The 16,554-nt window shown below is 30.0% G+C and overlaps 1 protein-coding gene across 7 annotated transcripts in view; it reads left to right on the forward strand.

Moving 5' to 3' along the window:
• The window catches only part of LOC106687979 (sphingomyelin phosphodiesterase), a 117,790-nt gene extending 103,229 nt beyond the window's left edge, over positions 1 to 14,561 (forward strand). For 5 of the 7 annotated variants that reach the window (XM_067045853.1, XM_067045850.1, XM_067045851.1 and 2 more), the window contains 10 exons: positions 1,038 to 1,202; positions 2,431 to 2,658; positions 2,898 to 3,070; positions 4,589 to 4,780; positions 5,304 to 5,474; positions 5,877 to 6,069; positions 7,059 to 7,243; positions 8,975 to 9,160; positions 12,301 to 12,410; positions 13,896 to 14,561. In XM_067045853.1, coding sequence (XP_066901954.1) covers positions 1,038 to 1,202; positions 2,431 to 2,658; positions 2,898 to 3,070; positions 4,589 to 4,780; positions 5,304 to 5,474; positions 5,877 to 6,069; positions 7,059 to 7,243; positions 8,975 to 9,160; positions 12,301 to 12,410; positions 13,896 to 13,909 — 1,617 coding nt within the window. In that variant the 3' untranslated portion in view covers positions 13,910 to 14,561. The remainder of the gene's footprint in view (positions 1 to 1,037; positions 1,203 to 2,430; positions 2,659 to 2,897; positions 3,071 to 4,588; positions 4,781 to 5,303; positions 5,475 to 5,876; positions 6,070 to 7,058; positions 7,244 to 8,974; positions 9,161 to 12,300; positions 12,411 to 13,895) is intronic. The other 2 variants (XM_014432214.3, XM_014432215.3) reach the window with 2 other exon arrangements.
• The last annotated feature ends 1,993 nt before the right edge of the window (positions 14,562 to 16,554 follow it).

Here is a 16,554-nt window from a genome sequence, read left to right on the forward strand (position 1 = left end):
AAAAAAAAAAAAAAAAAATGAATAAAATAGCATATTTTTCAGTTGGTTACTTATATCCCAGAAACTATTGACTGTATGAAAAAATCATTTATAAACGCAATTAAAAATAAGAACATTTGCAACAAATTTAGGCACTAGATTGCATTCAAATATCAAAAAATCCAACCAACTAACTAAAAGATGATTTCATCTTTGTTTGTATGCTAATTTTTATGTTTTATTTTAATATTTAAAAAAAATGTACTGAGTATAAAATTGTTTATTTAAGTATGTATAAATATTATTTAAATTTATAAGTACAGTAGAACTCCACTTATCTGTACTACCGAGATAGCACTAAAGTGGGAGAGCCAGTTCATCTAGAGTGTATATAAGAATTGAGCACTAATATTAATTTAACTCAAATATTAGGTTAAAATTAAAATGCGATTTAAAAATGAATAAATAGACGATATGTGTGTTAATATATGATTAAATTAAATTTATTTCACACATTTAAAATAAATTAGAAAAAAATCTTTAAATATGTACTTAATTTAAGTGTACAAATGATCTTTAACTTTTCAATATTTAATGTCACAAAATCCTTAATTATGTTTTATCTTACTGAACCTATTGTTTTCCCTACACTTTATTTATTTATATTTCTGTACCCTACATTGGAAAACTTCTGAAAAATTTGATTTTCAATTTAAAAAGTGTTACTTTTTATTTTATTCACTGTTTAAATGTTTACATCTTTAGTTCTTCAACATTTCGGAGTATTATCCTAGTCTCAGGGATTGTACAACAGTATTTATATTTTGTCATATTGGTTATTCTTGCATGCACAGATAGTCAACCATTGTTTACTTCTAATTATCATCATGAGCATGTGTTATATCTTATTTTATCATGCTTTCAAATCATAATGGTATTAAAAAAAATTCATAATAGTTTATTTATTAATTATATTATAAAATTATTAGTTGTGTACATTCGTATTTCATTTTTTTATTATTTAAAATTTTACAAAGGTTTAATATATTTTTCTCTAGGGAGAAGTAGTGTATGTTCTTGAAAGGGTTACTATTGGACCTGAAGAAATCTGCAGTTTTGTTATTGGAGATGCTTGTGAAGAAGTCTTTAATCCATCCCACGATTGGGAAGTAGTTTTCCCTCCTGTTCCAAAGCCGACGCCAAAAGCATTTCCTGTACCAAAGGTAAATTTTAATTTTGATCTAACTCATGCTTTTCACTAAATAGATTATATCTGAAGAAATATCTGATTTGAACAGGCAATTTATTATTTTTATAGTACTTAGAACAGAATGAATAAATATTTTATAAAATATTGAATTTCCACTCATTGTTTTTTTATAAATTTACTAAATGTAATGGATGTTTCTTTATAAAGTAAATTTGTAGAAATATATAAAAATTTTAAAGCATTTCAAGCGGTCTATTAATATCATATTCTTAACCATGGTTAGAGCTGCTCAATGTACTGAATCTTTTCTGAATAAAACTGGTTTATTTCTCAAAATCTGAAGTTAACTTAATAGTTTATTATGAAATTGAGGCTGGTTGAGAAGAATTGCATATGATAAATTACCATATACCTCTTAAAGTCAACTAAAAATAAAAAAAATAATAACAGTACACCTTATCTATTTCATAAATGTTGAACTGTAGTTTGTTTATTTATGAATTCATTTATTATTTGAATTGAAGTTTGAGTTGAAAAATCGTCAGAAACAAAATTTTGCAAAAGGGACAAAAAACATTTTGAAGGTAAATTAAATAACTTAAACAATAATCTTTTTTAAAATAAAAAAACAATTATTTACAATTTTAATAAATAGGATGGAATTAGAAGGAACCTTGGATCAATGAAAAAAATACTATTTAGAGATTTTAGTACTTACCTCTTTTTCAAGGGCTGTGCCTGGATTAATGAAATGACAATGACGATGGTTGAGAGTCAAAATGAAGCACAACAATTGCACATTATTTGTTCCTGATGTCATTTCTTCTCAAGCATAAAATGACTCCTTTTTGAACCTATCATCATACATCTAGATTCTAACCCCATTGATCATAAATTAGATAAGCAATATATATTGTTATAACATTGACAGGAAGAGATATAATGATCTGGATAAAAGTACAGAATAGAAAATAGTTTAGCCAAACTTTGTGCTTACACGTTTGCAAGTGGTAATCAAAATGAAACAGTGTTGTTTCGTTTTTATTACCTCTCCTCTCTTCTGATTATTATTCATTGTTTAATTTAAAGTAAGAGGAAATTAATTATTTCAAAGTTTAAAGTAGAACTGGTTGTGCTAATAAGTGTACAGAAATAAAACAAAAAATTCTTTTGAAGACATAATTGTTTGTTTTGTTTTTTTGTTATGATTAAAAGCACAATCATATCTGAATATTTTCCAGGAAGGTGCAGCTACTTTCAAAGTGTTACACTTGTCAGATACCCACTTTGACCCTTACTACCAAGAGGGGTCTAACGCTGACTGTAATGAACCACTCTGCTGCAGGCTTACCAATGGACCTCCCCAGAGCCCGGGAGCAGCAGCTGGTCGTTGGGGAGATTATAGGAAGTGCGATACTCCTAAAAGGACCGTCGATAACATGCTAACTCATATCACTGCTACTCACCCAGTAAGTAGAAACTGTGATATTAGCTAAACTGAGCTTAGAAATTGTATCCTAATTTAAGACTTTACATTAACATCTGTACTCATGTTTTCAATGCACATTTTAAATTTATTTATAATTAAATAATCTTACCAATGTTGAATATAGTTGTCATTGACCCAAAAAAGTCACATCCAAATTTAATTTAATTACATATAAACATTTCTATTTCTAATCATCATAAAATTAACTATAATTTCCAGGATATAGATTACATATTATGGACAGGAGACCTTCCTCCCCATGATGTATGGAATCAAACAAGAGAAGAAAACTTGATGATTTTAAAAGAAACAGTAAATCAGATGATTACATTATTTCCCGGGATACCAATCTTTCCTGCCCTCGGTAATCATGAGGCTGCTCCTGTTAACAGGTACACATTTTAGATTTACACTGTTTGTTCCTGTTACAATTTAAAAATAAACCTATTAGTTGTTCGTTCAGTTTCCACTTGAATCAGTCAATATTTATTTCATGGCAGCCCCAAGAAATGAATCTTGACATTCCCTCTCTGAATCTTTTGGGTCATAGGTCTTTGATGGAAGACATACCAAAAAAAATTTAATTATGCTTCAAATGACCATCTGAAATGTATTGAGAAACTTACTCATAAAATAAGAATATAAACTTCATAATACCATACCTTTACTAATACTCGTTAACTCCTTCTTTCGGTTTTCCTTGGTGCTTTCAAAAAGTTAAAAGGCTGGCCTCAGAACAAAAAAACGTTTTAAACATTTTTGTACAGTGAACCAAAAATTCTTTGAAATATAACCCTTGGAGATCAACACACCGCTGCCAGTATTTTTATCATTGTTTATAGACACCCTGTAAATATTATTGTCATGGTGAAGAACCTGATTGTCTTTGATCTCTTAGCATACTTGATCCTTCAAATGGTGAAGCAATCCAGTCCAGAAATAATCGTTGCATAGATAAACCTATGGAGAAAAATGCTTTTTTGGACTCGGAAAAGTCTAAAGCTGCTCATTGAAAATTTGACCCAATTACAATACTCTCATTATCTAGGTGCTAAGAAAAGTAAAAAAAAAAAGCTCTAGATTATGGGAGTTATTTGTGCCTAGACAACAAATCTTCAGTCAGAAATAGGCTAGGACAAGATGGCAGGAGTTTCACAAACATTTTTGCTGAGACATCCTTTTAGAGTAAAATCTGTATGAACATTCAAACCTATAGCCAGAGATTTAAGAAGAGTGCTTATATTGCTTTGCAGTAGTGCTCTGTTATCTGGTTAAATATAATATCCCTCTACTGCTAACAACCCCAAAAGGCAGGAGAAGGTAAAGAATAAATAAATTCAGATCTATTTTGGTATTATTAATGAATATTAGTTATATATGAGATATATTTTGGAATGAATTATAAATATTAGTTTGCTTATTTGTTGTTATAGAATCATATCAAATACCATTGAAAAAAAAAAGTCAAGTGTTTGTCTTAACACGATATATCATTACTTAAGTTTTTATATCCAATAAATCTGAAGAAATCTTTATTAAACAAAATCGTATCATTCCAGGGACATCTCGAAAGAGTTCATGAATTAAAAAAAAGTATATATCCTATTAAATTTTGGTTGAGACAAAGTATCTCTTTAGAATGTTGGGTTAATTTTTTTTTTTTTTAATTGAATAAAAATCGTATTTCTTGATTTATGAGGTGTCATGCCCGAAGCGACAATATCATGGTTTATTCCATACTAAAAAAAAATAAGAAATGGAAAACTCCCATTTTTGTTTTATGGTATTCTCATTTTTCTCAAAGATCTTCATAATTTATATATATTGTGTCCTTTCATTGTTTGTTATATACATATATATATTATATTTCATTTTAAATTGATAAATATTTTATTTAATTTTTTTTTTAGTTTTCCACCTCCTTTTATTCAGAATGAATATGCTATAAATTGGCTGTATGATGAGCTGGATACTCAGTGGCGTAAATGGTTACCAAGCAGTGTATCTCGGACTGTCAGGCGTGGTGCATTCTATTCTGTTCTAGTTAGGCCTGGCTTCAGAATCATATCACTCAATATGAACTACTGTAACAACAAGAACTGGTAAGAACCAATTAATCCTTAAAGATTTAGGAAATAAGAAAACAATTTTTGTTGCTTCCATTGATGCTTTCCACTGAACCAAATAGAAAACCATAAAAATTTAAGCAAAACCAATATCACAATAAAAATATTAAATTAAAAAAAAAATGCTCATTACACTTTTTCGTAAATTCACTTTCTTTTTTTTCCATTAGAAGTCATTTACTTATTTTGTTAAGTCCATAATGTCACTGTTTTTGTTATTAATTTTACTTTTATCTTTTATTAAGTATTATTATTTTAATCTATTTATTTTATCTTAATTTTTTTATATTTACATCATTGTAAATAGTTGGGGGGGGTCTTTTGTTTGATACTATACCCCCCCATAAGAGGCACATTTTTTTTTTTTTAACTATTGTGCCTCTTACATTAACCATGTAAGCCCCACCAGGTCGATCTAGTATTAAATAAATAAATAAAAAATGTTCATTATGAATAATCTTAAAAAATGATTTTTTGTTTAATTTCTTTATTTAAATAGGTGGTTGCTGCTAAACAGTACAGATCCTGCCAAAGAACTACAGTGGTTCATTTACGAACTACAGAGTGCTGAGTTCAGTGGAGAGAAAGTTCATGTCATTGGTCATATTCCTCCTGGTCACAGTGACTGCTTGCGTGTCTGGAGCAGGAATTACTATACTATCATTAATAGGTATCATTTATCAATATATATACAAATAAACTAAATCATAATCAATTTATTTTTCTGGCTTTTATTATACACCAAAATGATGCGAAGATGAATTATGTACATCAACACAGTAACCTCATTTTACCGTTTACCTTTACTCAGAAGTAAAGTTTTCCAAGTTGAAATATCCTTTTAACTTCATTTCATAAATCTTTTGGCTAAAGATCATTCCTTCTTCTGTTTTCTTATTCATGAAATGTCAACTCTTCAGTTTAAGATCTTGGCAAGGCTTGCTAAACTTTATAAAATTATTTACGTTCAGTGTAGGTTTTTGTTGCTGTTATTTGTATGGAACGGTTTACCAAATGCCACTTTATTTCCTATTATCAGCATTTTAATCCTGTTTTTTTCTTTACATTTCAGATATGAAAATACAATAACATCCCAATTTTTTGGTCATACCCACTATGATGAATTTGAAGTATTTTATGATAAGGAGGACATGAGTCGTGCAATAAGTATTGCTTATGTAGGACCGTCAGTAACACCTTACTTTGACCTTAACCCGGGATACAGGATATATTATGTTGATGGAGATCATGAACAAACAACAAGGGTAATATTATAATTTATTTATGATTTACGATTCATTCAGGTGACATTGAATAATGGCCCATCAATTTTACCCTAAATTCTCCAATTCCACTACATAACCCTTGTGGAATGGTGTCAAAACTGGATAATTAAAATAAATTCCATTAGATTGTCTGAAGATAGTCAATAAAGGTACAACATAGTTGATAAAACTATTTAATGTTAACCAACATTTCGCCCCACTTTGCTGGGCTTCATCAGGGCTGATGCAATAAGGTCGAAGACTGTGAATGCCCTGACGAAGGCACAGAGTGGGCCAAAACGTTTAATAATATTAAATAGTTTTCTTTTACTATTTGTACCTTTATTGACCGCCACCTGGACTGTTTTCCTACAATCTACTTCATACAGTCAACTTTCTTCTTCCATTAAAATAAATCCCACCAAATCACCTCTACCTATGACTTACAGCCCCTACATTATCCTTTAATAATACTCCTCTTATCCCTGTCGAACAGATACGCTATGTAGGACATCTGGACTAACAACTAACTTGGAATCCTTATACAATACTGAAGAGACTGAAAACTGCTCGTAGAGTCCATTATTACTAGACAAACAGTCTAAACTAATAATTAATTACAAGAGACTCATTTTCATGACAATATTAAGGCCTATTTGAACTTATGGAGTTTAGCTTTGAAGCTCCACTAAACCATCAAATTCTTCTTGTATCCATTCCTTAAAACCCACAGTCCTTTGTAGAAACCTTAATGCTCCTTTGTCACTAATAATATCATCCATAAGGACCTCAATATTCCATATATTGCCTATTTGGCCATAACCCGAAATCAATCCTTCCATAATAAACTCCCTAACCACTCAAATCCACTGGTTTCCTCCACTTTAATACCTGATAATCCTCCTTGGCATCTGAAAACAAGAAGACCTCCAGACCTGACATTTGAAAGTTGTGGGCAAAAATAATAGCAGTAATAAACTTTGTTTCAGGCTGTTGTAGACCACGAAACATGGGTCATGAACTTGCGGGAAGCCAATCTTTATGATTACCCTATTTGGTACAAGGAATACAGCACTCGTCAAGCTTACCAGATGCCTTCTCTCACTCCACAAGAATGGGATAATTATCTTTACAAACTTGCAGAGAATGATACTGTTTTTAATACTTACTACAGGTAAATATTTCATCAACATACAATCATAAAAAGGAACATAATCATTACATAAAATGGTATGGGAGGTAGGGGTTAAAAGGCACCTTGGCTAGCCCCATTAAAGCGATAAAAATAAAAGAAACTTAATATCAAACTTTTTTAATATTGTATTTTGAATAATTTAACACAATAAAATGATCAAAATATTAATATATTGTTATATTTAAGATTTATTTAAAACGAACAAAAGGAAATTTAAGATTTTTCTATTTATTCTCAGATCTAAAATATAGCTTTGAAGATGACAAGGTTAAATGAAAAAATCAATTACTAAATAGATATGAGAATTTTATTGAATCTCAGGGCTGGTTTTCTAGACAATTAGAACACAATGACACTTGACTAAATTAATATCTACTTTTACAAATATATTTAAATTCTAGGTAGAGCAAACTAATCAATTGCATAATCTTCTTTTGATGATTGATAGTTCTTGATGTCTTCTTTCCCAAAATGCTAAATATAACAGTCAAACAAAGGATTCCAGTCACCTCCGCTTCCAGGAGATGTCCTCTCACCAAGCGATCCAAACAAAGAGTACCTTATTTTTCTTGGATGATTTTTGATGTCTTCTTTTTTTCTTGAAGTCTACCACTGACGTCTCCAGAAAGAGGTAGCGCCTCTTTCTGGAGACGTCCTCGTTTCCCAGACAGTCCAATACCCCCACTGTCCAAACAAACACTTATTATCGACTTATATTTTTTCTTAAACCTACTGTAATTACAATCATGATAGGAAGATAAATAAAGTTGAAAATATTTGAATCTGCTCAACATGACACCGATTCTCCCGATTTCAGAATGGTACCACCATCTTGTCTTTTTTAACACTGTCTTTCACTCCATATTTGTCTGAATAAAATTGGTTAGCTTGCTTTTTAATTCAATAACATAAGTGAACAATATAAACTGTTAGCTTGCTTTTTAATTCAATACAACAAACAAACAATACTGAAAGGATACGTAAAATAAATCATACTAAAAACCATTTATATATAAAAAATAACTATTTACTCAAAAAGAGGATATTGCAATATATAAACTAGAAAAAAAGATCTAAATAAAACTTATGACTATTACAAAATTAATAATCAGGTTAAACAAAAGAAAAGAAAAATTAAATAAACCTGATTCCGATCAAATATATATAAATATTCTTCTTAAAATTAAAATATAAAATTGAGCAAACTGACTAAATTTAGTATTTATAGTGTCATTAGTGAAGTAAAAATAAAGAAAACAAAAGTCTTCTTAGTATCACCTTGGGTGACTGTAAGATGGGTAGATGCTTCTTGTCCACGTAGAGGATGAACCAAGGTTAAAGACAGTCCGTCTACCTTGTCCACGTAGAGGATGAGCCAAAATCGTAGAAGTCCATTCGCTTAAAGTGATTAGGAGAAGATGAAGTCGGCCAGACTAAGCCTCATTGTGTGGTGAAAAATAGGACTATCTATTCTCTGTAAGCAAAATTAGCCGTAGTAGCCTGGCAGATAAGCACCATATTGTATACGTGAATTTTACATTTACATTATATAAAGAATGTTATAAAATATTTATTATAAGATGTTGGTCGCAACATGGGTCAATACAAAATAATTCATTTTGTTTGTTTATATTATTTTATAGTTTTATTTACCAAGAAAAAAATCAAAATGTTTAGAAAATCAAATACAGTTGAAATTTTTTTTACCAGGTATTACTGGAAAAGTTCACCAGTGAAACCGCCATGTGATGGTGAATGTAAAAAGCGGATGATATGCGATCTGAGGTCAGGAAAATCAAATGACAGGAAGTCTCTCTGCCAGGAATTGGAAAGTAGGATAGACGCCCAAACTAAGACTGGGTGGACACATTGGCTTTACAAGACTTTATCATTATCGTATGTAGAATCTGTTTTTGGATAGTAACAAAGCCGCTTCTTGGTTGAGGGGTCTTGGATGGTGATGGTCTCCATTGTAAATATGAATCTGGAGCGAGCCACATCTAAGTGGATGTTTTTGTAAATATCACACCATAGTTTTTTATTTTTAGAATTATATTGTAAATTTTTTTTAAAAATAACTCATTACTTACAAATATCTCTAACCTTATCTCTTAAAAATACTGTAAATAAAATTTAGTATCTGCTAGAAGATCTAACTATAATTTATATTAACAAACTGTTATATTGTTCAACTATAGTTTTGTATATTTAATTTGTAAAACTATGAATCTTGTCCATCCGTATATTTTCTTTTTCCCTATACCGATAAGTTAATACTTTAAAAAAGTTATGTGTCAGAATTTTTTTAATAAACATTTTTTTGTGAGACTAAATATCTTTCATTTTTGTTATTTGTTTATCAATTCTAAGATTTTTCTAATCTTATGCATTATGATAATTCTTAAATTATAAGCAAATATCATCTTCAAAGGGGGCACAACATTTTCTGAAGGCTTCATTATGTTGTTTTGGTCATTATTGTGTGCAAGAGACCATACTCTGTTGTTTTTTTAAAACTATTTTGATGGAACTTTGTCAAAATTTTTTATCATGTGAGTCATTTAAAAGTTTGAATAATGAACATGTCATTGCTGTAAATGTTCCAAGTATCATATTTTACTTCGAATTAGATAAATTTATTTCTTGAAGAAGTTTATCGGGGGGTGTGGTCAGCAATAATAAATAGATCACAATAGATAAATTTAATTTATATTCCATTCTTTTTCATATCAATGGAGAGCCAACCCTCAACATAAAGTGAATTATCTTTTAAAAGTTTTTTTTAGTATACTTAACAGAACCTGGTTTATATCTATCGAGGTTTTACCAAAAAAAGAGACCCCTTTTTCATAGTCATTACCAATTACCAAACAGAAGCTGTTAAGTAATAAGTTAAAAGGAGAAATTTCAAGAAAATGCCATCTCAGTGGATGTTAATATAACTTCAAGCATTCCGCTAAACAGATTGTTGCCTGAATCAAAAGTGAAAGGTAGCAGCGCAGGTTTGTACACTTTTATTTGTCATTTATTGGTACATTAGAAAGTAATGTCAATTTTTTGTTTAAAATTTTAATAAATAAGTTTTAACCAAGAAGAGAATATTATTCCTCAAACCACACCTGTTTTAATCTGATAAAGCTATAATACTCGAATTCAGAAAAAATTTAAACAACTGTAATCTGCAATATGGTATACCGCCTGCCTCTCACGTTTATTATTTTTCAGGTTATTTCAAACTAAAGCTACCCCTTTGTCTTCCAAGAAAAACGTTCACCTCCATCACTAGCACACTAGCCAGATTGATCAGATTTTTCTGAGCTTTACTGAAATACAACATTAGCATTAGAAAATATCTGGTTTTATAAAACGAAATGTTTCTCTTTTTTAACATTTATTTATTTATATAAGCTGAGAGTTGAAATGGAAATCAATACCTGGAAGCCATATTGTATCACAACGTCATTTTCTAACACTCCACTTTTTGAAAATGGTTCTGAAATCTTAAAAAGAGGTAATCGGTGACTAATTGGTCTAGTGGGTTTTGAAGAATTTCAATTTAAGCCTCAAACAGATTACTGTGCATATCTTTCCCTCATAAACTAAATTAATACCTCCTAACAGTCTTTTTCCTAAATAATTTAATCTTAAAATATTATTCAAAATAATATATTTTATTTGCTAATTTTCATATAACAACTATGCATGATTGTTTAACATTCATTATAAATTGCTTAACCGAAAATACATGTAACATTAATATTTCTATTGTACTGTTTAATTCTAAGCATACTTTTTAATTTTATTTTTACAATTCTATTGAAATTTTATTTTTTTAGTTTGGTTTTATTTAGTCAAGCCATACTAATGATTAATTTTGACTATTTATGTATATTGTAAATTGCTTTATTACCCAAAAATTTCTTGCATTAATTAGTGCTTTGGATTTGTTTAATAATATCCTTGTGCCATCGGTAGATCCCTTTTTGGGGTGGCTCCAAAGTAGTTAGCCAAACTTTGAGGAAATTCAACAATGAATAAAAAAAAAAAAAAAAGGTGCAATAAACATGGACCCACAGCACATTTCCTGGAAATATCTTGGGAATAATTATAAAACCAATTAAGCAGTCAAAATGCAAACAAATACTAAATGGGAGGTTTGTCAAATCTATCCCAGTGAGAGTGAAATGAGTCAGCTCTCCTATTGTAGATTTAAACTGGTTCAATTCTAACCTAAGGCATCATGTTGACTTCATTTCATTTTTTATTCAAAGCTCAATCTTTTAAAAAATTATAATAAATCAGGATTCATCTAAAATCATGTTTGTCCAAACACAATAGATATTTTTACCTTCATAATTAAGGACGTGATGGCCATGCGGGTTGTGGCGTAGGTCCCTGAAAGCTTGGTTCTGAACGTAGTGGGTTTAATTCTCACCTAAGACAGTTAATATTAATTTTTCGGCAGACCCAGGAAATGAATCTTGACACTCCCACCTTGATTAGTACACAACGGCAACTCTGGTAGCCGTCAGGGGTTGGAAAAAAGGATCAGGAGGCCCAGTTGCCAGACTAGTTCCCTCCAAATACCAATACCCTAATAATGGTTTGATTAACTGATTAAGCTAGTATTAGTTGTATTTGACAAACATTCTAATACACTATACATTTGATATAAAATTGTTTTAGAGTAGTATTAATGATTTGAATTTATTTCTGAAATAATGTCAGTAAATGTGTTTTTTTGACTGAATCATTTGAAGAATACTTTTCTAATATAAATTTTATTATTCTACTTACATTTTCAAAAACAAAATGATGTTTGTTTTACTTTGGAGACACATAGTACTCATTTTAATGTAAATATAAGCGTACTAAGTTCTAATTTCTTCTTTATATATGTATAAATATACTTGTTATTTTTAAATTTTAGTTAAGTTTTCTTACTTTCTCTTTCCATATTAATTACTTCTGTTGGAAAAGACTTAAGGTTAACTTTTATTAGTTTATTATTAAGAGTAGATATTTTAACATGATAGAATGGTACTGGAGTTAGTTACATTTTTATTTAGACGTGGATTGGCCCGAAATATAATGGATTCAGTGGTGTGTGCTCTTATAACTTGGTGGAGGAGTGGAAAAGTAATGGGTAAGTTCATTATTACTTAATAAATAAATATTAATTATTAATCTAATTATAAAATTTATTAAAAATATGCATACAAATGAACAAGATTTTTTATAATTAGTAACATAAATCTTTATTAAAAAAAAAAAATAGTTGAGTTTAATAGTTTATAAATGCTTCAACCAAGAAAGATATGAGAATAACTTATTTTTAAAAATCAAGATAACTCAGGAAATATTTTTATTCAAGATAAAGGAGCTTAGCATATTGATTACAGCTTTACAAGATAGATGTTTTTAACTTCAAATATTTGAGCAGCTATGATGAAATTAAGAAATATTTTTAAGTATGGTTAGCAAGTCAAAAAAAAAAAAAAAAAAACTATAAGTTATCTCACAGTTGGCGATCAATGTGTTAAATCAAGGGAATTTGGGATCCAGAGGTAAAGCAAGAATGTATTGTATCCTGATGCAACGGTTATATTTCTAGCTAATTTAGCACTTAAATGTGATTCTCAATAAGTTCTGTAACATACCAGCAAAAAAATTTCGTTTCCAAACAATACCACAAATTGGTTTGGTGGTTGGTTGGATTTCAATTTAACTGTTGAAACTATATCAGTAGTTCCCAAGTAGGTGGTGTAGGGGACATATTTTTGTGAACATTGATTGTTAAAACTATTTTATTAATTATCTTTCCTAATATTCATGTCAATTGAAAATTTTTAACAGGTGAATGCACCATAAAAATGCACTTTTAAGCAAACTAATTATCAAATATTTCTCGAGGGGATCCTCCCTTCCTCGTATAGGTGGGCCACGCATGGTTTAATTTCTGACGTAGTAGTACACAGACCTCTGTGGGTTGAAACCACTGTACTATATAGTAATGATAAAACAAAATTAAAATAGTGATAAACCAATTTACAAAATCCTGCCATCCTTAGTTGAGGCATCCTCCAATTATAGGGGCAGTAATGATTTTAACAATTATTTCTTTCATAGAATCCTTAGAATTGAAGATGTAATAAATCATTTGCCCCTTTGACTAGATATTATTTTTATGAGTTATTTATAAAATAATTGTTTTATTTATTCATTTTTAACTGAACTAGGTTTTATCAAATGATCAGAACTATCAAAATTACTATGTTATTTAATCAATCTTTATGTCAAAACAAATTTTTTCTTAAAAATAGAAATATCATAATTAATATGTACAGTTTAAAAGCAAAGCTGTTTTCCTAAGGTCTGTGAGGTTAATACGTCTAAAGTGAGGACATGTTTTTTTTTATTATTAGAAATAAAAATTAAGTAGATTTTTTAGTTTAGTTTGTAGAAGTAAAACTTTATCAATTAAAAATAATCACATATATTAGTATAAACTAAGCAAATTTTAGAAAATGTACATAGTTATCATCAGTAAAACAAATGAAATATAAATATAAATATTTATCTGCTTTTGATTTTAATTATAACCATAGAATAATACTTTTTTTCTTTACAGAATGTCTGTCATAATGGCGATACCATCATTCACATATGAAATACCAAAATTCGTGATGGGCTTTGGTTAGAAGAGATTCAAAATAAAATGTCACACAGAAAGAGGCTGTTCATCGCTTACCTCCGACGATGGATCTGACAGTTTCGCGAACACCTAAGCCCTTATATAATGAGCAGATAGCATCCTTCCCAAACAGCTGGGGCTGCTGCTCTATCAAAGATAAAGAATGTTAAACTAACTAGGTCATGACCAGTTTAGTAAGCAAGATTACTTTTCTGTGATTATTAAATTTAATTTTATTTAAGAAAATGTATTTTAAGCTTAGAACCACTAATTGTAATGTAATCACAATATGTGTGATCTTTGTAAAAAACATTTGTTTTTACTACCTAATGCCATGTAATATAGACAATTGTTTTGTATACTAAAGCTAAGCATTTAAGATAGGCCAAACTGTACTATTTAAAAAATCGTTTGTTTGAGTATAAGCATTTTTTATTATCTTTTTATTTCCAGTGAACTATTTGCTATTAAAGTGATTACTTGTTAGAGATGGGCAGTTCCTTTGTAACTGCCCAACACCATTACTGTTGTAAGGTTAAAAACTTTGAATACACATGGGATTCACATATGCCATTGCTGCTAATGAAACAACTTATTTATTTATTTTTTCCTTTAAATGCTTGGGGATTCATTTATTTTTGAAAACAATTGTAAGGTTTTACCATGGTGATGGTTTTGCACCTTGTAATCGCCCATCTGTCTCCATTACCGGTTTCAGAGATGCTGTGGGACTCCTCTCATTGCCCATTGCCCAGGTTACCACTTACATTTCACTGTATCTCTTTCACTTCTCATGCAGTGCCACCTTAACAGGTCCTTCTTATCACTTTGCAGTCTGGGGGAAACTTCTCTATTCTCTCTTTACTGCACCATATGCCAGTTCCTTCTCGCACCTTGCGATGGTGTCCATATTCCTAACACTGCAGACATAGGGATGGGTCAAGGAAGTCCCTAATATGAAGGTTCCAGTCATTCTGCCATGCTATCCATCAGCGAAATTGTGGTCCTCACCTTCAGGTGGACCTCAACCACCCAGTATTATTACTTATTCTATCAGTATTATTACCTAAACAGTAGTATAAGTAATTAAAATTAAATTAAATCGGCACTGCTACAACCCATGAACATTGTCATGCAATTCTCTAACATCAACCTAATTCTCACACAAACTCAGCGCTCCAATCAATTGTGATGGAAACGGCTGTAGAGGGACAGACACAAAATGGCAGGGAGAGGGAAGAATTAGGTATCCAAATTAGAAAAGAAAATAGTTGAAACCCCCAAATGAGGTTTCAATTCTCCAACATCAATAAAATTCATATACAAACTTCCTACCTTATAAATCATGAGGGGCTGTAAACAACATTAAAAACACGAAAAAACATTTGAACATGATTAAATTTTTAATTGAATTCATCTCTACTTTTATGGTATTTCTGCATAGAAAAAACTATTACCGAATTTCAGCTCATCTGATCCAAAGAAGGGTGCTGGAGACAGGCGGGAAGGATGCTGTATATGTAAAAGATATTCTCTGAAATCCCTTAAACTGTGTTCTAGGGCTTATGAAATGGATATTGTCTTTTCATCCCTTCCAAAAGACCTTTATACATGCAGAAGTCTATTATTTTATAGAGAAAATATGACAAAATAGTTAATCATATTAGAGGTAAAATAGGTTTTGAGGTGCATTTACCCCGTAATGTTGCCAAAAACATTTTTATTAGAAAAATTTTGACACTGGTATTGGCCAATAGCAACATGTTTACGTAGCTATTTTTAACAAAAATTTTGATAGCATTTTGATGTCTACAGTGAGTTGACATGGAATGACTCATTCTTAAATTATTTCGCAGAACCTATGGAAGAGACTCGTGGAATCCCAGTTGGGAACCACTGGTCTACAGTTTAAAATGGTCAAAAGCGAAATGTTGTGAACTAACATTTCAATGAATCGGTTTAGAAAACAACAAGGAAATGACATTTTTAGCAAAAGCCATATTAAGTGATAAAATCATAGCTGAACGAGGTATGATTATATTTTCCGTATTACTCCTAAAAACACACAAATAATCTTTAAAATAGTAATGTAATAGTGTGATGTTTTACACTGGGTTTTTTCCTCATATTTTCTGGCTTTATTTACAAAATGTTTACTCGCATTTTTCTCGGACCATTCAGCTTTTAATGCCAAACAAATAGATTTAAATATATAAAATATTTTCATAAAATTATTTCATACTTATTATTAAAAATTCTTGTAATCAACAAGTGTGAATTTGTCATAGTAGCATGTGCACATGCAAATGTGGGTCCCTTTTTTCTGTTTTAACTTATTATATAGACATAGCTAATGAATTCATTTCAGAATATTTCTTGCACTTCTGATTGTGAACCCGAAAATATGGAACCAATTCCTAGATTGCTAGATCTTTTGAATCTTTATAAAAAATCAATCAAACTTCCAAATATAAATTCACACAAAACAAAATTAAATGTTGTAAAATAATAAAATCTGTATTAATTTCAAGAAAAAAATTTAAAAAATCAAGTTTATAAAGGAGCGATAATACAATTGAAAAAACACAAAATTAAA

The sequence above is a fragment of the Halyomorpha halys genome, unplaced genomic scaffold (genome assembly GCF_000696795.3).
Source record: "Halyomorpha halys isolate HHAL.00 unplaced genomic scaffold, Hhal_1.1 Scaffold1035.1, whole genome shotgun sequence".
NCBI lineage: Eukaryota > Metazoa > Arthropoda > Insecta > Hemiptera > Pentatomidae > Halyomorpha > Halyomorpha halys.